Below are 23287 nucleotides of genomic sequence, written 5' to 3'. Positions count from 1 at the left end.
ATGCTTCAGCCATGACATTGCTTTTCTCCTTGTCTGTTAATAGATTGTTGGCACTCCGTCCCCCTCCTCCCTCTTCAAACACATCGTTCCAATGATGCGCTCTGAGAGCATGGACATCACAGAGTCTCTTGTGTTGGGGCTTGGCCGGACCAACCCCGTGGCCTTCAGGTAATCCACACTCGACATGATCTGAATGCAGCATATAAACATTACTGTACCTAAACCATTTAGTTATTTACAATTTACATTTTTCATATTCTTCAGAGAGTTGTTAGAGGAACTGAATCCCATCATAAAAGAAGCTCTGGAAAGAAGACCTGAAGTAAGTGCTGTTCATTCGGAGCTTTAAAGCTTTTGTCACAGTTGTGTCATTGGAGAATAACAATTTACTTAGTTAAAATGATTCTATCCTTTCTCTGCAGAACATGAAGCGGCGCAGGCGTCGTGACATCCTCAGGGTTCAGCTTGTCCGGATATTTGAGTTACTGGCAGATGCTGGTGTCATCAGTCAGATGTATGTAATCCACAGCTTATATTTACAGTATAATTATGAATAAATGTGTACATTCTTATATCTTTTTTCCTTTACTTTTGTTTTAAAGAACCAGTGGAGGGTTAGATGGTGAGAGCCACTCTCTGAACAGTTCGCTGCTGGAGTATGTTGATCTGACCAGGCAGCTGCTTGAGGCTGAAAATGACAAGGACTCCGATACACTGAAGGACATTCGCTGTCACTTCAGTGCACTCGTGGCTAATATCATACAGAATGTCCCAGGTACTGTATATATATATTTTATTTCTCAAACATATTTATTATTTGCACTGATTCTCTGTCTAAAGTGTGTGTTTTGGGTTACTTGTCGTGTTCAGTGCACCAGCGGAGGACCATCTTTCCCCAGCAGTCACTCAGACATAGCCTGTTCATGCTGTTCAGTCACTGGGCCGGGCCCTTCAGCATCATGTTCACTCCCCTGGACCGCTACAGTGACAGAAATATGCAGATCAACCGCCATCAGTACTGTGCACTAAAGGTACACACACTCATACAAACATCTAAATCTTGAAATCTTTACTTAATGGTAACTAATCAACTAACTTGTTGCATGTTCTAGGCCATGTCTGCAGTGTTGTGTTGTGGACCTGTAGCCGACAATGTTGGCCTCTCCTCCGATGGCTACCTCTACAAGTGGCTGGACAACATCCTGGATTCTCAGGATAAGAAAGTAAGTGAAATGTTATCATGTCAGCCTATTTCCTCTATTAACTGCTATTGATTAGAGTCTGACAGCTTTATTGTTGGGCCAATAGGAACTGACAGATGTGAGCCTTTCACAAACATGTCAGTGTCTGCGTTTGCTGAATTTTTTATTTTACAAAATAAACAATGCAGAGAAGATGTTTATTTTAGGAAAAAATTTAGTTTTCTTGATTTAAGTTATATATTTTTGTTTATTTCTATATAGTTACATTTTATGGTTAAACTTTAAAATGTCAAGCCACAGTTTAATTTCTTTGTAATTGTAAAAGAGATTTATAATCTCAATGGGATTAACCTGGTAAAATAAAGTTAAATAAAAATATAACAACATCAAATTTAGGAATCCTTTTGTTAATTTTATATAAACATTGACTGATGCATCTGTATCTGAAGTATTTTACTTCCTAATATCATTATCGGCACCCCACCCCAAAGATCCGTATTGGTTGGGCTCTGCTTTTGATAGTTGGCTAGGGAGTGAACCAACAGTAATGGATGAACACAGGATATTGGGTTGAGGTAGGAATGTCCACTGTCAAAGAAAAGACTTGAATGATCAGAGGAAAGTAAGACATCCACAGATTTGACTTGAAGTGCTCAGTTGTTTGCTGGGATATATTGACTTTACACAATGCAGTTCTTACATGTTTCAATATAGCTCATCATAGCAGCCAATTTGACATGAAATAGTAGGTGAACACAGGTATCACTCGTCACACCGATGAAGGTTATGTTCTTGATAAGTGTTAACACATGTGTTAACCTGCTACTCCTTGTCAAATAGCTGCTGTGTAAAAGGTCTGTTGTAGTGAAAGCAAATTGAACAGTCAAAAGATAATAACATAATAACTGCGTAATCAGTTAAGTGGAAGAATCTAATAGTGGCAATCAACACAAGAACAGTGTATAATTATAATATAATACTGGTGACGCAGGCAAAGGAAGCATCAACATTTGTTTTTTAAAAGAGGAACAGATGTTTCAGTCCAGCTGAACTGTGAGACAGGTCACCATTATGCAGCACAGCTTCATATACCTTGACACTAGTGCCACTTAGTGGTGCTCAGAGGTACTGCAATAACTTAACACTATAAAAGGTTTCCCTCAGATAAAAGCCTGCTCAATAAATGTTATTATTTACATAAAGTAGTTGAGGTTAGAATAACTCAAACATTGTTATAGGAGGGAAAATCTTCATGTGTCGTATTCTTTCAAAATGTCATAGGGTTAGGCTTAGGAGCCCAAGGCTCTAACAGTGTCTGTTTGTCTCCTCTAGGTTCACCAGCTGGGTTGTGAGGCTGTGATGCTGCTGTTGGAGCTGAATCCTGACCAGAGCAACCTCATGTTTTGGGCTGTGGACCGCTGCTACACAGGCTCCCGCCGTGTGGCAGCCGGCTGCTTCAGGGCCATCGCTAATGTCTTTCACAACAGGTACCTCATATTAGCAGCATCAACTTGACGCAATTTTTTTTATTTGTTTGTCCCTTTGGAGCCACATGGATATGTTTGGTGTTTTTCTTTCAGGGATTACCAATTTGACACTGTGGTGCTGCTGAACCTGATTTTGTTCAAGGCGGCTGATTCTTCCAGGGACATCTATGAAGCAGCCATGCAGCTGTTACAGGTCAGAATTAATGTCACATAAAAATAAAATGTTTATACATCTACTCTACATAACACTGCTGTGTACAGCTTTGTGTTCAATTTAGTTGTTGATTAAGTTTCAATTATTTATTTAACTTATAGATACTGGAACCCAAGCTCTTCCGCTACGCCCACAAATTGGAGATCCAGCGAATAGATGGCATCTTGACCCCTCCCTCACCGCTGCCACACCTCTACTCTGTGTCTTACTACCAGCTGTCTGAGGAGCTTGCACGAACTTACCCAGAACTAACCCTGCCCATCTTCTCAGGTTTGCTACATTCCAACAATTTTTCAGATGCTATTTGAAAAGCAGGTTGCTGTAATGTAATTAGCCTGTGAAACCAGAGATTTGATTTTGTGTATATGAGCAAAGCAAAACGATTTTTCAAATGCTTAACAGAAAAATACAACTGTAGCTGTGCCATGATTATATGCATCTTCCCCAAAGCCTCATTGCAGACTTGTTTCAAGAACCAACCAAACATTGTTTAGATGCATAATATATGAGGTGGACATTTTATTTATTTTTCAAAGTGAGATTCAACTTGAGTTTAATTGGCTCATATTTACTCACTACTCTGACATTATGAGGCCTCCATGCATCATCAAAATCACTAATGTTGATCGGTGGATGGCTCAATTAAATTGTATCTGTATATTGCTTAATCCCAACATGCTTTATCTCAAGGCACTTAACATAGTAAGGTCAAGACCGTACAATATTATGGAGAAACCCAACAGTTCCTACAATGCAAAACAATTTAAACAATATAGTGGCATTAGATCTGATGTACTCTGTAAAAAAAATTGGATGTAATGATACTGTTGAGATTAAAGGTAGAAAATAAAAACATAAACAACATAAATTATTGCGTAAATGACTTGAATCAGCCTCAGTTACAAACTTTCTCCCGACTGTCCCCCCTGCAGAGGTGAGCCAGCGCATCCAGACAGCGCATCCTGGTGGTCGTCAAGTAATGCTGCATTACCTCCTGCCTTGGATGAACAATGTGGAGCTGGTCGACTTTAAACCAACTGTAAAGCGACCGGAGGAGTGTGGCAGTGTTGAGGAGGACGAGGACGTACACGAGCGGGAGGTCATGATGGTGAACAGCAGGCGCTGGCTCCATGGAGAGGGCTGGGGCTCGCCTCGTGCTACAACCATGGTGTTAAACAACCTCATGTTCATGACCGCTAAGGTGATGCTGCCAATGCACCATGTGAACATATTCAGATTATATGTGTAAGATGGTTATATTAATGTTGATTGAGGTGAATTAACTGGTTTTTCTTTGACAGTACGGGGATGAGTTTGCTTGGTCGGAGATCGAGAACGTGTGGACCACATTAGCAGACAGTTGGCCAAAGAACCTCAAAATCATTCTGCACTTCCTCATCAGTATGTCAGGAGTCAACAGTGACCCAAGCCTTTTGCCCTATGTGAGTCACGGCCCATTGCTATCATGCAGCTCATCCACCACATCACCATGTGCAGCGTCTGCCATTTATTCCTCTTGTTTCTGACGGTTTCATTTGTGTCCGCAGGTGAAACGAGTGGTGGTTTACTTAGGCAGAGATAAGACTATGCAGCTGCTGGAGGAGTTGATGTGTGAGCTTGACCTGACTGATCCTGTAAGCTCAGCTGTTACTCACATGGACAACCCGCCTTACTACCGCATCAGCTCCAGTTACAAGATCCCCTCAGTCACCTCAGGTTAATGAGCACGAATTATTCACTAGTTCACAGATTAAGCCTGGCTGCCAATACTAAATAAAGTCTTGTTGCTACACGATGGTCAAAGTTTTGTCTTTTTTCTCAGGAACAACGTCCAGCAGCAATACCATGGTGCCAGGAAATGATGTTCATCACGAAGGCAAGATTAAAGACTCGAACATGGAGGACAGGTACCAGATAAACCACAACACAATGCTACTATTGTTAGAAGGCAATGGGAGGAGTAGACACTGTAATTAAGTAATAATGTCACATTTCACACAAAAACATAGTTACAGAAGTGGAGATTCAACAGTGGTCACTGAAGTTTTGAAAAAGTACCAGGGTGTTTAGGTACTTTCACCCTATTCCTGGAACTTTCAATACTTGTATTCAGTTTCTTTTACCTTTACTGTATCATTACAAGGTTTTATTTATTTTTATTTATTTCAAAATTTAATTCACATCCTCCCTGATCATATGTTTAATGGCTCTGAACTGAGGGTAGGTGCTTAAACTGCTGCCCCAAGTTCAAACAATAAAATCTGAGAGCATCATGTCTTCAGCCAGTGATCTAATGAAAGTAATCCTTGATGGTGCTAAATATTGACATTCTACAACATATCGCAGGTAGTTTATGGCAATAACCAAAATGTAGATTTAAATATATCTCTTCTCCTTTACAGTTTGTGCTTATTGACAAAAGAATGTCAATGTTGATGCTTGCCTTGACCTTGCCTCATAGCTATTTTGTTTTAGAATATATTGCAGAAATCTCAGTCTAAATAAATAACAGTTTAATTTGGGTAGTGCCACTTTACAGGCACTTGACATTATAAGGTCAAGACCTTACAAATTATAGAGAAACTCAATAGTTCCTACAGCAAGCAAACATTGGTATTTGTGTCGTTATTTCTCATATACTTAAAGTAAAACTTGAAATGCCTGATTTAATTTTTATTGGATTTAGGATTAATTAAGATAATGAATTACGTTTTAGAGCTTTATTTTCTATTTTTTCTATTCTATCTATTTTAACATCTTAAGGAGACTGATAGCTATGAGCTGAGATACTTATAAATTGAAAATGCTGATGCAATATAACTTAAAATATGTTTACTGTGGGCAAAAAACCTACTGCTGGCAAAATCCTTTAAAATCAACTCTGTCTGTTCTGCAGTTACACCCACCTGGACATCTACAGTGGTCTGAACAGCAACCTGAACCGTCAGCACCACCGTCTGGAGTCTCGTTACAGCAGCAGTTCTGGAGGTTCCTATGAAGAGGAGAAGAGTAAGAACAAACTCTTTAGACCTCTTGTCTCCCACTTACATTTACAGTACACTACTGATCATCTTTCTTATCCCTTCTCCAGGTGACTCCATGCCACTATACGCCAACTGGCGTTTGAAAGTGATGGATCACAACCGGCCAGAGCCCCTCCCCTTCCCTCCAACAGGAGGCTGCTGGTCTCCGCTAGTGGACTATTTGCCAGAGACCAATGCCCCTGGTGTACCACTCCACAGGTACACCAAAAAACCACCACGTTTAACCCCCTCTCTATTATAGTGTTGTGTTCTCTGTCTAAGTCAAGCCTTATTTTCTGTTTTTACAGATGCAACATCGCTGTCATCCTACTGACAGACCTCATTGTGGACCATGGGGTCAAAGTGGAGTGGAGTGCCTACCTGCCCCTGTTGTTACATGCAATTTTTATAGGTTAGTTGTTTCCTGAATATTATAACAGCACAGTATATAGTGTATGACTGAGTTCAAAAGATTTTTCAAGCTTTCATCAAAGCTCTACCTGGTAAAATCACCTGATCTAATCTCGTCTGGTCTTCTATATTTTCTTCCAGGGTTTGATCACCAGCACCCAGAGGTCTACGAGCACTGCAAACGTCTACTGCTTCACCTGCTCGTGGTCCAGGGAGCAAATAGCAACGTTCAGTCTGTGGCTATGGTGCTCCTACGCAACAGAGACTACAACGATCCTAGGGTCCTGACTGTGAAGCCAGTAGTTCCAGAGTTCAACCTAACCGGTCAGTTCTGCTGCTAAACCTAGAATCGACAGAGTTTTCTCTATAAGTAGTAAAAGAACTGTCAATTCATTGAAGGAAATTGAACTGAAGCCCTTCCAGCTGGAGGGAAAGTAACAGAAACAAGACACATGCTCATCTGTCGTGTTGTCAAAGTCAGTCACTGGCTGGAGGCTGTGATCAAGTCCCACAGAAGCAGGGTTCTCTGTCCCTGAATATAACAGTTTTATCTTTATTATAATGGCAAAAGAACAGCATCATAATTAAACACTACATGAATGTTCCTAAATATAGAGATTCTTAAAGATGGTGGTGATATTATATCATGCAGAAGAGCGACGTGTACCATACAGATCAATGTGAATTTCTTTTGTTTATGTAGGAGTGCAAGATTTATTGCCAGATGGTCAGCCATCACCTATGACGGACTCTGGCCTCAGCTCCAGCTCCACATCCTCCAGCATAAGTGTCGGGGCAGGTGGCACTGCTCTGTCCCACCTCTCCCCTTCACTCCTCGGTGAGGTGGATGCCACTGCTGAACAGGACGAGAAGGCCAAAGCTCTCATTGAGTTCATTACATCAAGGTTAGTTTCAGTGAAAGAAAATCACAGACAAATAACTTTTAAGCTGGTTACATCTTGTATAACTGCTTCTAACTTAGTCTGATGTCTTATCTAACATGAATCGGTATTAACCATTGAAATGCAGCAGATTACTCATTATGTTCAATAACTGTATTTGCTTTCATGCTTCCAGCAGTGTCTGAGAGGATTGGGTATTTTAATTTTTGCATGGTTTTGATTTTTGGGTTGGCGTGACTGCCTTTTTTTCCCCCCTGGTGTGATAACATTAAAATACTTAGATACTGGATACTGTGATGATTTGTGGAGTAAATTCTTTAGCTGTAACATGTCACATTTCCTGATTTGTGTTTGCTCTTGCCTTGTAGAAAGAAGGGTCCACTCTGGAACCATGAGGATGTATCGCCCAAGAACCCCAACATAAAGAGCGCTGACCAGCTGAGTGTCTTTGTGCGACACGTCGTGACTGTCTTCAAACATTCCCCATTAGGTCTGGATCCTCATTGTCTGGTTCTGTTTATTTCAGCTTGGGTTACGGTATAAAGTGGAAAGCTTCATCATATTCACCCGTCTGTGTATGTGCATCTCATCAGGTTTCCAGCTGGACTCATTGCTGAGTGAAGTGGCTCTACAAACCGCTCTGTCTTGTCCTTCTCGCCACTACGCTGGACGCTCATTCCAGATTTTCAGGGCACTCAAACAACCTCTGACTCCTGCCACGCTGTCTGACATTCTGTCTCGACTGGTGGAGACCGTGGGGGACCCAGGAGAGGAGGCTCAGGTCAGACAAATAGTTTTAGAATATGCAACATTAAACAACACTGGTCAATGTATTTTGATGAAGAATGTTGGTCATTTTGTTTATTTAGAACTTTGGGAAATAAAATATTTAGTTGCCACTAAAATCCCCCTTATCTAGTTCCATGCAGTTTCATCCTTATATGAAACCGTGTTTCAAATTTGTTTTTGTACTTGAAAAGGTTTACAGTAAACAGGCTGTCCATGGCTGCAGATATTTTAGAGGAAATAAAAACTGAAAAGCTCAAAGGAGTCATCTGTTTGTTTCTTATTGAAAAGCTGACTGCTGGTGTGTTTTGTCCTTTAGGGCTTTGTCATTGAACTTCTCCTGACACTGGAGACAGGCATCGACACATTAGCAGACACAGTCAAAAACTATGACCTCCTCACTGCCTTAGCTCAGTAAGTCCTTCTCTTCATACCCTCACTAATTATTCCACTATCTCATCCCTACTGTCATTTACAAGCCTTTTTTTTATACACACAGAACTTCTCCGCGTGATCTGTTGTTGGGGGCTAAGCTTGCTTCCAACAGGAAAAGCACAGGCCAACTGAACTTGAACAGCAGCGGCCTGTTCCATTATGTCCACAACCGTAGCAACTCTCTGCGAGCGAGCCAGGTGGGTGAACGAAAAGGAGACAGACGCAGGAGTAACACACTAGACGTAGCTGACCGACTTGGTGGCAGCCATGGAAACCTGGCCCGAACGCGGAGCTTATCATCGCTGGGCGGAGGAGGGGGTCCAGGTGGGGAAGCCATCCCCCCCGTGGACCCTTCGAGCTTGATGGCCACGGTGTTCTGGATCGCCGCCTCGCTGCTGGAGTCGGACTACGAGTTTGAGTACCTGCTGGCCCTGCGGCTGCTGAACAAGCTTCTGGGCCAGCTGCCTCTGGATCGTGCAGACAGCCGGGAACGTCTGGAGAAGGTCCAGGCTAAGTTGAAGTGGTACAGCTTTCCTGGTCTGCTGCAGCTCTTCCTGAAGGGCTTCACCTCTGCTTCTACTCAGGAGCTCACCATCCACCTGCTCAGCAAACTCATCAGTGTCTCCAGACACACGCTGATAGACCCTTCACAAGTGGCAGGTACGTGCTAAGGAATGTGTCCACTGCTGATTTGGTTATGGATTTGTTTTTTGTGTTTTCTTTAAAGCGTGTCTTTATTTTTTTTAAATATTAATATTAATCATGCAAAACAATGATAACTCGTTTGTTTTCTTTTTTTCTTTTGACATTGCATAATAAAAATAATACGGATACATTCACATCCAAACCTTTCTTCTCTGGGATGAGATTATTGTTTTTCTGTCATCAATTGTTTAAAAACTGCAAAGGATTTACTGTCAGATTTCATTTCTAACAGTATGACTCTTGATGTTCTCTGACATATTTGCAGGTTTTCCTCTGAACATCCTGTGCCTCCTCCCGCACCTCATCCAGCACTTTGACAGCCCGACTCCTTTCTGTAAGGAGACGGCTGATAAAATAGCCAAGGTTTGCGCCGAAGAGAAGTCGGCCACCCTCTCCAATCTGGCCCACATGATGAGCCTGTACAGCACACACAGCTACTCGCGTGACTGCACCAACTGGATCAATGTGGTGTGTCGCTACCTCCACGATGCCTTTGCTGATATAACATTGAACCTGGTCACTTACTTGGCTGAGGTATGTAAGATCAAGATAACAGATGCTGCTCTTAGGCACTTATGGTAAAATGCAACCAGTAATGTGGCCATCTTTATCTCTCAGCTGCTGGAAAAGGGACTTCCCAGCATGCAGCAGTCCTTGTTGCAGATCATCTACAGCCTGCTGAGTCATATTGATCTATCAGCCGCTCCTGTCAAACAGTTCAACCTGGAGATCATGAAGATCATTGGCAAATACGTTCAGGTGAGCCTTGACCACTCTTCCATTTGATCCAGTATCACACCAACTTATTTTTTCAGTAACGTAATATGTAAATTGGGGCACTTTCATATCTACCTTGTTTTGTCTGGACTTGTGCCTGGGACCAACATTTAGATTGACTACAAGAGATGATCTCGTTCCGTGGTTCGGTTCTTTTGCAGTGTGACATTTTTTTTTTAATAGTTCTGACTTTCAGACCAATCCAAGGAAGTTGAGACAGAATTAAAAGACTACTTTTTTCTATGCACTGCCCTGAATTCTATAACTGAATTAAAATGCTGACATCTGACTCATGCTTGTTTACAAACCAATCAATGTCAAGAATATGTTGACGTAAACCAAAGCAAGAATCCTAACTTTAATATTGACTGTGCCCTTTGCACATCAAACTAAAAACACTTTCCTGTCCTGTTAGTTGCGAAACACTGTGAACAGCAACCTAAATCTGACTTATCAAATGAATCAAAACCTTCTGCATCAAGACATTTTACAGAAAGGCCTGTATTTAAGGTTATGATTTAATAGAGCGTGTATTTAATTTTTAATTACAGGTTTTTCATTCATTTTAATTAATAGGACATAATATAATAACATTCATAGAACCGAACTCAGAGTCTCTGCAGTGGAGGTTGAGAACTTTAGTCATTCACCACTTGGGGGCAGTTTGCCATATGCATGTTTACCGGACAAAGCCTATAGCCTGATGTATGTCAGAACTGGGATGGTCTGGTCTATAAATAGAAACACAATTTAGAAGAAGAAAGAAAACCATGTCTTATAGGTTCTTTAATGCAGCCTCTGCTCTTTATGGAAGCCTTTTACCAGCCCTGAACGAGGCCACTATATGCTTCTCCCTCACAACTGCCTGTGACAGCTATTATACCATTATTGTTAATGCCTAAGGCCAATTGTTTACTGGCTTACTGCCTGTGTTGCATTGTGTAGAAGGCATTGTATTTGTGCATATTCTGTGTTCCATTGCGTGCGCATTGAGTCTTATTTGTTTGGAGGCTTTTTAAGCCACGACAGGAATGTTGACCATACATCGTAAAAAATAGCATGAAAGACATATTTCCAGAATCTGAGGCTTCAATTGCTGTGAGAAGGAGATAATTTGTTTGTCTGAGGGCAGATATGTCCATTCAGATGTTCTACAGAAACGCCTACACAGCCCTATATCTCACAGTGGACTAATTATTTCTGTTTTGTTTTTTTACAGAGCCCACATTGGAAGGAGGCCCAAAACATTTTGAAGTTGGTGGTGTCTCGCTCTGCCAGCCTTGTCGTCCCAGATGATGTGCAGCGCTCTTACAGCACAGAATCCTGTGGCTCTCCAGAGATTGCTTTCACGCGCATATTCAACAACTCCTCCAAGGAGCTGCCTGGCAAGACTCTCGACTTCCACTTTGACATCTCAGAGGTCAGTGTGTGCCTCTGTGTCTGCTCTCACGCAACAGTGTCTTATTGTTTTTACTTAAAGCATATTGTTTTTAATATTGTTTTGCTAACTGGTGTTCTCTGTCTTGATAGACCCCAATCATAGGGCATAAATATGGTGATCAGCGTACCGCAGCAGGCCGAAACGGAAAGCCACAGGTGATTGCTGTGACTAGGAGCACTTCCTCCACGTCCTCCGGCTCCAACTCCAACGGTCTGGTGCCGGTCAGCTGGAAAAGGCCTCAGCTCTCCCAGGTACCTATTTAAACTGACACCTGACCCAACACTGTACTAACTCAAACCAGAAGATAGGAGGCAGAAGTCACTCAAGGTCAAGCTTCACGAGATCCAGCTCGGATCCAACTAGATGGCTGATATTTGGATCTGATGCAAAAATAACCAATACAGCCAGCTTAACTAGCTCTCTTAACTTGGTCGATCTCAAACTGAGAGCCAATCTGAACAACATACTGAACTATCAGAATAAAAATGCATTCTTTTTTCTTTTTATCACCTGGTGCATTGTAGTAAAAACACACGGATTTAAAGATACTACTCTTCCAAAATAGTACATTATGGTTTGTAATATTCTAGTTTATCAAGAAGATTAATATAAGTATCTGCTACTCTTTATTTTTTCATGGACCACAGGCAGTTAGACAAGTGAACCATACAGTTATATATATTATTTTGTCCAGTGTGCAAACGGAAGCCATATGTGCGCCCAATCCTTAAAATGTGATACAAATGTCTTTATTTTGTTTATCTATTTATTTATCATTTTTATTTATTCTCTGACACTCTCCCTATGTTATACTTGTGGGCTTTGTGGTGTTGGACTTTAAAGATGCTTTGCACAAAGTAGAGTGCGTCTCAGATGTACAGCCAGTAGAAAACACTGAGACATTTATTTCTTGATGTCATCTTATGTGTCTTTTCTCGTTGCAGAGACGAACCAGAGAGAGGCTGATGAATGTCCTGTCTTTATGTGGCCCGGAGTCTGGCATTCCCAAAAATCCATCTGTAAGACTCCTCTCCTACTCTAAAGCGTCAGACAAGGTCTCTGTAAATTCACTGTTCAGAATACTCCTGCATGTGGTGTGTTCCTGTGTTTCCTTCGTGTGGTTGTTCATTTGGATTTAGATGTTTGTTTAAACAGGCTTTTTATAAAAAATACAATTTTATTTCACTATTTGACGACAGAGACTTACTTTTCCTTCCTTCCTGTGCAGGTGGTGTTCTCTTCGAATGAGGATCTGGACTCCGCTGACCAGCAGACCAGTCTCATACCCACAGTGGAGGAGGTGGTCCGAGAGGAGGACTTGCAGGGAGAGGATACAGGCAGTGAGCAGCAGTTTGGGGTCTTCAAGGACTTTGACTTCTTAGATGTGGAGCTGGAGGATGCCGAGGTGAGAATTTTCAGTAGATTTCACTCACAAAAAACAAGGCTGGCAAAGTGAAACAATTTAAGGAAATATTAAGGAGCCAGTAGTGGGTGGATAGTACAAATAAATATTTTATCCCATAAGACGAGACATAAGGCGCCAAATAAATATTTAAGCTTAAACCTTAGTGTTGTTTGTAAACAACCCTGTAAAGTCTTCTGTAGAGCTGACAGAATTGCCAACTTTTACAAAAGCTTTAATTTATCTGCGCTTAACTGCGACATTTGGCTTTCATTGTAAATCTTTTCCTAAAGTTGATAAACATTAAATTTTTTACAAACCATCAAACATGACTTGTCGAGATCCCCCTTTTCTTCATCCTGCTCTTCAAACATGGCTCTCACCAACTGAGCATCGGTCACATCACCTGGATCTGAATCTGCATCATTGTTATTTTCAATGTTGTTTTCTTCAATGAAACACTGTTGTAATCTGCTTCAATATCACGCCCCCTCGCTTAGATCGCCAACCTTTGTCTGAAACGCTACTGTAACAACTTTGCAGGCTATGAGCGTTAACAATCAATCAAAATTTCAAATAATGTATTTCTTGAAATCTCAATGTTTTTCATTCGTCGCGTGCCCTAAACGATGACATCATAAAACACGTCACAAGTCTCATCTGGTTCTAGTGGGAGAAGCAAGCAAATGTTGCTTCAGGTCTAAATGGGTAAATCATCGAACAAAAGATTAATTTTCCAATCGAACTGCACACTCAGTGGTCACTCTTCATCACTTCTCTCTACCATATTAGATAATATCTTCTTCCAGTTTAACAACATGTGTGTCTTGTTTGTCCAACTTGTGTCCTGTTGTGTAACTGTCATTGGTCCACTAACACACTTATTCCTTCTCTTCTCTTGCCACAAGGAGTTACAGGTAAGTGTGAGAGCCGGAGAGCTTCTTAGAGACACAGTTCTCTGCAGTGTCCTGGTGTCTCTGTGTTGTCACAGATTAAGTGCTGTAGTCCTGCTTGATTTCAAATCACTGTGGCTGTGAACCCCTTTACTTTTATAGTTTTAGAACATTGCATCATATACCATCCCAATATGTGGGGAAACCTCATCTCACCCACTCGCATGCATTTATATCATAGACTGTGTATAAAGATGGAGAACATGACAGCTCCCCAAAAGTGAAGCCAAACGTCTTGATCGCCACCTGGTTGTTCTTTATTTTTGGTCAATAGACCCACCTGTTTAGGCATTTTTATAGTTTGTTTCAGTTTTATTTGATTGCATTACTGAGAATGATCTGGCTTTTATATGACTTGATCTTTGCACTTATTTTATTTTGTGAAGCTCCTTGTACCTCTAGTTTGAAAGGGGCTATGGAAATAAACTTTATTATTAATTAGATGGCAGTTCTCCTATCTGGGGTATTTTGTCTTCATTTGTGGATATTAGGAGGAAGTGGAGATGTCATCGCCTTTATATACAGTCTACTCAATATTTTTCTAAGTCGTGGAATGTTCTTTGTGTTTTGTGCTTTGTTTCCTTGTTCAGCAAAATCTGTCCTAAACCCTGCTGGTGTGTACACTGTCTTACTTTGCTCTTGTCCTGATTGTCCTGCAGGGGGAGAGCATGGACAACTTCAACTGGGGTGTGCGTCGTCGCTCCCTGGAGAGCATGGACAAAGGGGACACGCCGACTTTGCAGGAGTGCCAGTTCGCCGGCAGCACACCGAGCCTCAACCTCACCAACCACGAAGACACAGATGAATCGTCTGAGGAGGAGGTACTGAGTGCTAGCCAGATTCTCACCCGCTCTGGCCTTGTAAGTCTTACTCTAATCAGGGCCCCCCCCAAAAATAAGCCCAACCCACCATGCCCCTCACACAGCCCGCTGGCATGGTGTGCGTGTGTATGTGAGCTGGACCTGCTGCCGGTGTGGACAGAGGCTAGATGCTTGCTTCTTCGCTGGTGGTAGATGCCTTCCTCAAACCTTAGCCCAGCCCCTCCACCTCTGAGTAATGCGACTGCTCTATCTTACATTCTTTAATTTTTTTTTACTAAAGGTAAGTACAGTGTAGGAAAAACAATTAAAAGTTCACTTCACATATGATATAAGCTAAATCAGTGATAATTTGTAGTTTTTGTTAAAATAGATTTCTAAATTAATGGTACAGTTCCAATTTGAATATATTAAGTATAAAATAAAGCGTGTTAGAATTCAGATTAACAGCATCTTCTTTTTTGCATTTTCTCACTCATTGGCTGCCTCTCTCTCACTCTCCTTTTCTTTCTTGCGCTTTACCTTAAGATCTTATCCAGAGCTGCTAATAATAACAATGTCATTAATGGAAATTGCGTTCCTTCAATCTAATGGAGATATTTTCTTCCTCTCTTCTTCTGACTTTCTTGGTCTTGGTAGTGCATGGTGAGAGAATGAGCTTTTGCCTCTATTGGACATTTGCCCCAAAAATGTTTCTTGTTATTATAATGAAATGTGAGAAAACTCAGCATGCAACTTTTATGTTTCATTTAAAGACAATTTAGGAAGTAGTGTAATATATAAACAATAAGAAATATCATTGATGTTGGCATGATCTTACTTTTTGCCTGAAGCTATTTTAAAGTCCTGAATTAATTGAATGGAAAACTAAAATGACTAAACTTGCTCTGCTTGATACAGAAACATGGATAATGTAGGGTGTTTAACTTATTAAAAAGTAGCAAAAATCATACTGTTAAAACACTGAACCTGGAAACAGTGTAAATTACTTATAGTTAATTCAGTTTTCCACCAGTTCCACAGATATACTAGCATATTCTGAACAACTTTGGAAGCTGTCTCTAAACAAATTATCAGCTCTAGCATATTTAAATGAGTACAATTAATATTAGGAGTTAATTGTGTCCCAACTGCACATCAGAGAATGTGATACCAACAGGAAGGTCTAATGGAGTCTAAGAGTTAATTTATGCTGCCATTATTTACGAAAGGAGATCCCTCCGCTACAAAAGATTTAACTAGGACTGCCCACATTCGTCCATGCTTCATTAACTTTGGCATGGTTGTTAAGCAAACCTGTTTCTGTCAACAACAAACATGGCGACAGTGGAAGAGGCTTTGCTAATTCCTCTTAAGAAAGAGACAAAATCAGCTGCATTCTATCGGCAAATAAAACTATCTGTATCGAGTTAATACTGTGTCTTAGCAGTGCAGCTAATCGCTCCTTATATATTTCCTCAGCTCAACAGTGATTCTGCCACAGACGACACCGCCTCCAACCACGTGGACTCTCTACTGCAGTCTCAAGAATCGTCCAGCAGTGCCCAGGAGGCCACTGTCCCCTCCTCTCTACCCTCCCTCCCCCGGCTGGATAACGCCCTTTTGGAGATGGCCCAGTCAGACAGCGCCAGCAGCCAGCTGCCTGAGGTGCGATCAATTGGGCGCAGCAATAATCTGTGGTGCTCGGGTGCTTTCTAGCTTGTGTTTCACCCTTCTGTTGGGCCTTTATCTGCTTTGCTGTACTTCATTTGCTTGTCTGTCTTTGAGACAGAGGATCAGCAGGGAGTTTCCGATGGGGTAAAACTGCTGGTACTCTAATTGTACATTAATTGCATTCGCTGCTTCTTACTCCTTCTACCATTGCTTGCTTTTTTGCTCTGCTCTGGGCGTGGGTGCTGAGGTGTGCTAGCTCTTGCCCCCTTCAAAGCTACACTATGTTGAGGGGCTTGCTTGTTCGATTCGGGAGAGATGAAATCTATAGCTCACCTCAGGTCAGCTGTTACTGCTCCCCTTTAATAACACAACAACTGACTATTCCAACTAAATCCACCATGTAAAACTCCACCAGCTCCTTTATCTTCGGCAGACACGTGTGAGTATGAGTCCATTACACGGGGGATGTTCACTTCCATTGCAGTAACTGTAAGCCAGACCTGGTGTTAACCTGGTGTCAGACCTGGGTGATCCATTCACAAGTGGTCAGTGCTAAGTATGTCTGAACGTTCCTAAATGTGTCCTAATAGCCGATCGCACAAACCACATTCAGAGGTAGCCTGGGACGCATGTGGCCACGTTCTTTTCACTATGTGATCCCAAATGCATCCTGGGCCACATATGAAGAAAAGCCTATTCAGCGAAGATCCCCTGACCCCCTACAGTTTAAACAAATTTTTACATTTCTAAGTTAATGTTAATGTGTAATGTCTGTATTTATATAGCAGATTCACTACAGGTCTTTACAGAACAGTTTTGACATTTACTCAGTGCATCCATGTGCAGCACTTCCTCTATCACACATCACTCACACTTTGTCGGCACAACCATCAAGATCAATTTGGGGTGAAATATCTTGCCCAAGGACACCTTGGCAACAAGAACGAGGGAGACTGGGATTGAACCGCCGAGCCTCTGGTTAGAGGACGACCCGTTCTATCTCAAGAAGCGACAGTGTTCATGTGCCGATTTGTTTGTATCCACTGCCACAATTTCAACACTGGCCAACATGAAATGACACAAAAATTGGTTTTCAATTCAGGATGCATTTTAAAAGTAGGTGTGAACAGACATACTTAATGCTGACCTCTTGTGATCGGATCTCTCAGAACAAATGTTAATACCAGGTCTGAGCGGGGCTCCTATGGTGTTCGAGCCAATGAGGCTCCTTTAATCTGTAACCATATTAACAAGCCATGGATTTTCTTGTGATAAATGGCTGTGCTATCTGCTGCTACTGACATCACTGACACAGTACTAACAATGGTGAGTATATTATATTGCTTTGATTTACATTTGAGTGCACAGTTTAGGGATTGAAGAGTTTAAATAATATTTTTAACCTTCAAATATAGGATTAGTATTTGCGCATACATATATTTATATATTGGTGTTCCTACCCCTTAAATGACAGTTCTCTACACAGAGAACTGAATGTAACTTTCTAGGAAGTCCATGTGGTCAGTGGGCTCAATGTTATTCCAAGGGCATCTCCCCCATCACAGCCCTGGCTCTTAGTGTAATGAGCCCCAGATAAAACCATCAATACTCTTGCTCATTCCCTTCAGGATGGCAACGACTACTTCTAAAAGCTTTCTGTAATATAGCTGCTGTCTATGTGATGTACTGGCTGACTGCCACACGCCGCTTTCCTAATGCATTAGACTTTTAGATAAAAAAAAAAAAAAGAAAAAAGAAACACGACGGAGAAAAACCAAGTGCTCTTAATTATAACGCCTCCTGTGACGTCTCCCAGCACATCCTCTCTGCCGGGTGCTTGCTTTACATCACCGTGGTCTGTTTACAAATAGAATTTATTTGGAGTTTCCCATGTCTGAGTCAGACGATGTGACTGGTTTGGATTTTCTTTTTTTAAACGTGGCCTCTCTTAGTGTGTGCACAACCTTGTTGAGTGATGTGTGGCGAATTTGTTGTGTCACGAAATACAGTCCATCCTTAATGGGTAGTGAAAGAGTGACTGTCATTAATTCAATCCATTCAGATGCGATGTGTGTCGGATCTGCTGCCTCTGTCAGTGTCAATTTGCCACGATGCACTGAGGTCAGGTGTTTCAGTGATAGATTGATATTGGTTCCTGTTAATCGATTCTTTTTCTTTAATTTCTCTTGAGAGATTTTGGCTTAAAGAGTGACATAAAGAGACGAGGATGAGAACATTTAAAAAATGTGGACTTTAAAGTGCCTCATGTATAGTATAGAATCATTGAAACTGATTTATATTCCAAAGTATAGGCTGTAACAGTGTTAATTCAGGCTATATAAAGGTTAAACTATGAATCTATGTTGTATTTATATGTGATCTCACCTGTCAAGCTGCACCTGAGACTCCCCCCCCATCTGGCTTCATGTTACAGGACGCAGTCAGCATGACAGCAGCCGATGAGCTGAGCAGCAGTGTGAGCGAGGACACGGGGTTTTGCAGCGCACCACCCCTTCCCTCTGACCCACAAGAGCTTTGTGACCTCCGAGACACCCACTATCCTCAGGACCCCCAGTATGCTCAGGACCCCCAAGAGACCCAGGACCCTCACGAGGACCTGGACCCAGCCCCCCCTCCCCTGCTTGTCATAGACACTCCACCGGGGTCCCTCTGTGACGAGGACTCCCAGACGGTCCTGTCTCTGCCTCTGCCCATGCCACCAGAGACAAAGCCAGATCCAGATCCAGACCCGGACAGCACCTGTGGCTCTATGTGGGAGGAAGATGTGACACAAGCCCTGAAGGAGCTGGACGAGCGCTGTGAGGAGGAGGAGGCCGACTACTCTGACATGTCCAGGTAATTGGGGCAGATTTTTATTTCTTACCACAAGTTTTGAGGATCTGGCAAAAGCTGAATGCATGCATTTCATATTAACGGTCCCCATCAGTGATCTGTGTTTTTATATTACCTCATATAAAACCGATAACCCCTAGTGTTTTTGTGACTTAAAACTTTTTGTGAATGTGATGACTTTCGGCCTAATATCATATGATATGAGTTCAGGTTCATATTTTCTATTTTCAGTCATCTATGAGAATTTAAACCTTTTTTTACTTTACACACCTGAACTTTGAGCGAGAAAATGAATTAAGCTCATATCATGTTGGGTAAGTGTCACCAATCCCTCAAAAAGGGATTGAGAGCATCTCCACTAACTTAAATTGACAATACATAATTTTTATGAAATTCTATAATAAGCTTATTATGTATTGGAGAAAAGGTGCAGTAGGTCTAAATCAAACAGCTGATTCCACATTTAATGAGGGAGGAGGTGATTTCGCGCTGCCAGAAACTGATTTCTGATTGGTTGATCACTTTGTATGTTCACCTTGTGATTCCAGTGCAGTGTCTGAGGGGAAAATAGAAAAGTTCCCCAGGTCAGGACTTTACAACCTCTTCTAACTAACTCCCTGCATGAAACCCTCAGTGCAGATGTCCACCAAATTAAACTATATCTAAATCAAACTATATGATTTAACATCATTTTCATGAAAAGTAATATGTATGTACCAAGGAATTGTTTAGGTATGGTTGTTTGTTAAGTCCCATGGATTAAAATATATGACTGCTCTAGCTATTGTGAGCTTCAGACCCAAATGGTATGATGGGTAATTTTCCCGTGCATGGATCACTTGTGGGCTGGCACTATGGATGTGGGCCATGGTGGGCTAGCTCCAATCCACTTGGAAACACTTCATTTTTTCAAGGTGGGCCAATTCAAACTGGAGGACAGTTTTAAAGTCAGGGTTTTTGCACTCAACCAACATGAGGAAGAGATGCTAAACAAAGATACACGCAACTACGCACATGTACAGTCCCATTAGCATGCATCACTGTGCTCAAGGTCTGTCACTGAGCTGAGTCACACACATGATTGATGGGTAACTGTGTGATTGGAGTGTACTCTAAGTGATTGTCAAACAGCAGGCCACTGGAAAGTTCAGTTTTTTTCTTTGTATGAGGTTTGAGTGGGAGAAGGAAACACAAAAACAATTCGGCAGCGTTCAAAGACTGTGAGGTCGGGAGCTGGCTCTGTTTGGCAGAAATGTGTGTATGTGTCAGTGTGTCGATGCCGAGCTTGTACACAGCTCTCTGCAGTCCTGTGTGGGATGGGAGTGCAGTGCAATAGTGCTGTTAGCAGCTGCAGCTCATTCGTGCTGCAGACACGGGGAGAGAGTGAGGGAAAGAGAAGCGATAGTTGGGGTTAGGATGAGGACAGAGACTGTGTCCGCTGCAGCGCTTGGCAGCGCAGGCTTTAGATATTTATATTCTGTCTGCTTCTTCAGATTGTTTGGTCCGACTGGCCTGTAAGTATCTGCTGGGCTTGTGTCTGTGTCTGTGTGTGTGTGAGGGGGAGAGAAAGAGAGAGATGTTTGCATGATGCTAAAATGCTATTAGCTCAAATGTTGTTATTGTGTGAGAGCACTGCAGTAGATTAGAGCTCTTAATATGCTACAGCAAAATCAGCACTGAGGGAGCAGCACTACTGCGATGTGGGCTTGTTTACTTGCAGTCGTGGCGACGAGCATGTGTGTGTGTTTACATTTGTCCTTCAGTGAAGACTGAGGGGAGTGTGGAACATGTCGGACTGTAGCTTATTGGCCCTGCGTGTGTTTCAGTCAAGATGAAGGTGACGCAGACGGCTTCCCAGAGATTCAGGCCTCTCCGCCCCCTTCGCCCTTCCTCTCTGCCATCCTGGCAGCGTTCCAGCCTGTTGCCTATGACAATGAAGAGGAGGCCTGGCGTTGCCATGTCAACCAAATGTTGTCAGATACAGATGGCTCCTCTGCTGTTTACACATTCCACGTGTTCTCCAGACTTTTTGAGGTAAATGCCCACTTAAAGTTCTATCTGGTTATTTGGTTGCACTCTGGTTCACAAGCCAGCATTTATTTCCCTTTTTCTACATTCTTGTTTAATGCAGAGTATTCAGAGGAAATTTGGCTCCATCACACATTCATCTGTTCGCTTTCTTGGGGAGAGGCTCCAGCGAATGGGAAATCAGTTCCTCAGCTCCCTGGAAGTCATGACGTCTCGCTCCCAGTGTCCCACTGTGCTGCTGGATGCTGAGACGGTGAGGCTGTTCTGCATGGTCGTCTGTAATCATTTCAATAAAACTGATAAAAGCTATCATACGATCATGTTTTGTGAGTAACACGTACCTGTCGTTTTGCTAAAGCTGTGCTGCACGTTCTGCATATTCCTGAATGTGCGTGTCCTACTGTCGATATTTTTGTGTCATGTACTGGGTATGCATCAGGCCGTTGTTGTGGGTTAATGTATGTGGTGTCCTGTCTTGCTGTTGTAGCTCGTCTCTTGTGGACTGTTGGAGACTCTGAAGTTTAGTGTGCTGGAGTTGCAGGAACACCTGGACACCTACAACGCCAAGAGAGAAGCAGCAGAGCTCGTAAGTCCGCGCACATCTTCCACACTAACCACTTCTGCTTTTCCATTCTATTTGAATCTTTCCCCCCTAACATCCTCTGTGAGAATCACAAATTGCCACAACTGCAGTTTTAGCTGCTGTGTCAGGATGTGCATGTGTGGGACTATAAGGAACTGCCTCATAATGGCATCTCATCTCAAGAGATGAGCTTAGGAAGCATTTGTAAACTGCCCCTTTATCCATATGCCACTGCACTATGGAGGGCCAGCAGGATATAAAGACAAATAGCTGATGCTGTACAAGATAAGCCCCTGTGTGTCTCATCAGCAGTACAGACATCAAATCAGTGTTAGGTATGAGTAGATTCAGCTGCCGTTAGTGTCTGCATCACTCGTGACATCCCCTGCTGAAGAGACAAAAATAACCCTCGGCGCTCCTAAATCAGTTACAGAGGGCCGGGCAGGATGAACTGTGAGGGATGGGAGGAACGGCGGATAGGGGGAGGGGAAAGAAGAGATGAGATTGGAGAGGGTTCTGGGATGCGGGGGTGCTAATTGAATGAGACGGCATTGGTCCCTGGAGGGCCAGATACTATCCTGTTCTCTGGAACAGGCCTTGTTTAATTCGCTAAGTACAACAATCATATTAAATCTCCTCCCAAACCAACCTTTATCATATACAAACACACATGAAGATGCATAGAGCAGGAAATTCTGTATGTCCAAAGGAGAAATAAATTCCTCTCCTTTCCCTGATCTGTTTTTCTCCTCCACTTCCTGTCTTGTCTCTCACCTGTTCCTGTCGTCCTTCTCCTTCCTGTAGTGGCTGGATAACTGCAGGAAAACGTTTGGGGACAAAGATGACCAACGACCAAATACTCATGCACAGGTAAGAATGACCAGTTTACCAGTTTGTGTTGATCAATACGGATTTCCGTAGGAAAATATTTTAACTAAATGATGAGTGACTTTTTAACTAGTGAGGTGAGACTTAAAGTCTAACTGAAATTAAACTACAATCTAAGTTTTCGCTGCAGCATAATATATTGTGTAAATTGCTATCCCTGTTCGGCTTTGTGGGGAAAATAGTAGAAACCAAACCACCTCTGTTTGATTTGTTGGAGTATTGTTAGATCTCCATTGACATAAAGTAGTGCAGTGCCTGTTCTGTCTGTTTGGAAGGGGCTGTTTGTTTGGCCTGTGGTGATGCTGGTTGCAGTTTTGTTTCTGAAAGTGTAAAAGTGACCTACAGACAGACCTTAGGAGTCCGTCCACAGAACCCAGAAGCTGCCGCTGCTGCACAAAGAGCTGCTCACCTGTTTATTCAAAGTTGAGTGAAGCTCCACTCAGTTTGAACTGAACTCAGAACCTCTAACTGGAGAATCAGTTGTCGTTGATGTTGTCGTCCTTCAAAGTTTATTTATATTGAATGCATCATGTGTCCAAATCGCACCAAATTCAACACTGCAATTCCCTGGGCCTTTGAAAACACACGTGCCCAGTGGGAAGGCGATTAGCTCAACAGTTTTGTAGATATGTGTTCCACAGACAAAGATTTATAGAATTATGACATAGATAGATGGATAACTTGTTTCCATATAGCAAACCTCTGTAGACCATATTGGCATTAAGC

General features: G+C 42.2%; 1 protein-coding gene across 13 annotated transcripts in view; it reads left to right on the top strand.

Annotated features, from left to right (window-relative positions):
- The window catches only part of fryl (furry homolog, like), a 69688-nt gene that overhangs the window by 41971 nt on the left and 4430 nt on the right, over window positions 1–23287 (top strand). For 7 of the 13 annotated variants that reach the window (XM_053431038.1, XM_053431032.1, XM_053431030.1 and 4 more), the window contains 35 exons: window positions 44–168; window positions 265–322; window positions 423–514; window positions 603–775; window positions 871–1031; window positions 1113–1223; window positions 2535–2689; window positions 2783–2882; window positions 3005–3173; window positions 3836–4104; window positions 4205–4345; window positions 4451–4619; window positions 4726–4810; window positions 5800–5912; window positions 5995–6145; window positions 6235–6338; window positions 6479–6661; window positions 7041–7242; window positions 7608–7729; window positions 7833–8020; window positions 8345–8439; window positions 8525–9120; window positions 9431–9699; window positions 9784–9924; window positions 11162–11362; window positions 11473–11634; window positions 12328–12438; window positions 12612–12788; window positions 14398–14598; window positions 16018–16203; window positions 18644–19065; window positions 20889–21096; window positions 21194–21343; window positions 21578–21676; window positions 22478–22543. In XM_053431038.1, coding sequence (XP_053287013.1) covers window positions 44–168; window positions 265–322; window positions 423–514; window positions 603–775; window positions 871–1031; window positions 1113–1223; window positions 2535–2689; window positions 2783–2882; window positions 3005–3173; window positions 3836–4104; window positions 4205–4345; window positions 4451–4619; window positions 4726–4810; window positions 5800–5912; window positions 5995–6145; window positions 6235–6338; window positions 6479–6661; window positions 7041–7242; window positions 7608–7729; window positions 7833–8020; window positions 8345–8439; window positions 8525–9120; window positions 9431–9699; window positions 9784–9924; window positions 11162–11362; window positions 11473–11634; window positions 12328–12438; window positions 12612–12788; window positions 14398–14598; window positions 16018–16203; window positions 18644–19065; window positions 20889–21096; window positions 21194–21343; window positions 21578–21676; window positions 22478–22543 — 5955 coding nt within the window. The remainder of the gene's footprint in view (window positions 1–43; window positions 169–264; window positions 323–422; window positions 515–602; window positions 776–870; window positions 1032–1112; window positions 1224–2534; window positions 2690–2782; window positions 2883–3004; window positions 3174–3835; window positions 4105–4204; window positions 4346–4450; window positions 4620–4725; window positions 4811–5799; window positions 5913–5994; window positions 6146–6234; window positions 6339–6478; window positions 6662–7040; window positions 7243–7607; window positions 7730–7832; window positions 8021–8344; window positions 8440–8524; window positions 9121–9430; window positions 9700–9783; window positions 9925–11161; window positions 11363–11472; window positions 11635–12327; window positions 12439–12611; window positions 12789–14397; window positions 14599–16017; window positions 16204–18643; window positions 19066–20888; window positions 21097–21193; window positions 21344–21577; window positions 21677–22477; window positions 22544–23287) is intronic. The other 6 variants (XM_053431034.1, XM_053431028.1, XM_053431033.1 and 3 more) reach the window with 2 other exon arrangements.

The sequence above is a fragment of the Pleuronectes platessa genome, chromosome 9 (genome assembly GCF_947347685.1).
Source record: "Pleuronectes platessa chromosome 9, fPlePla1.1, whole genome shotgun sequence".
Classification (NCBI taxonomy): Eukaryota; Metazoa; Chordata; class Actinopteri; order Pleuronectiformes; family Pleuronectidae; genus Pleuronectes; species Pleuronectes platessa.
The sequence above is the reverse complement of the archived record's forward strand: the minus strand, read 5'-3'. Positions and strand labels throughout refer to the sequence as shown.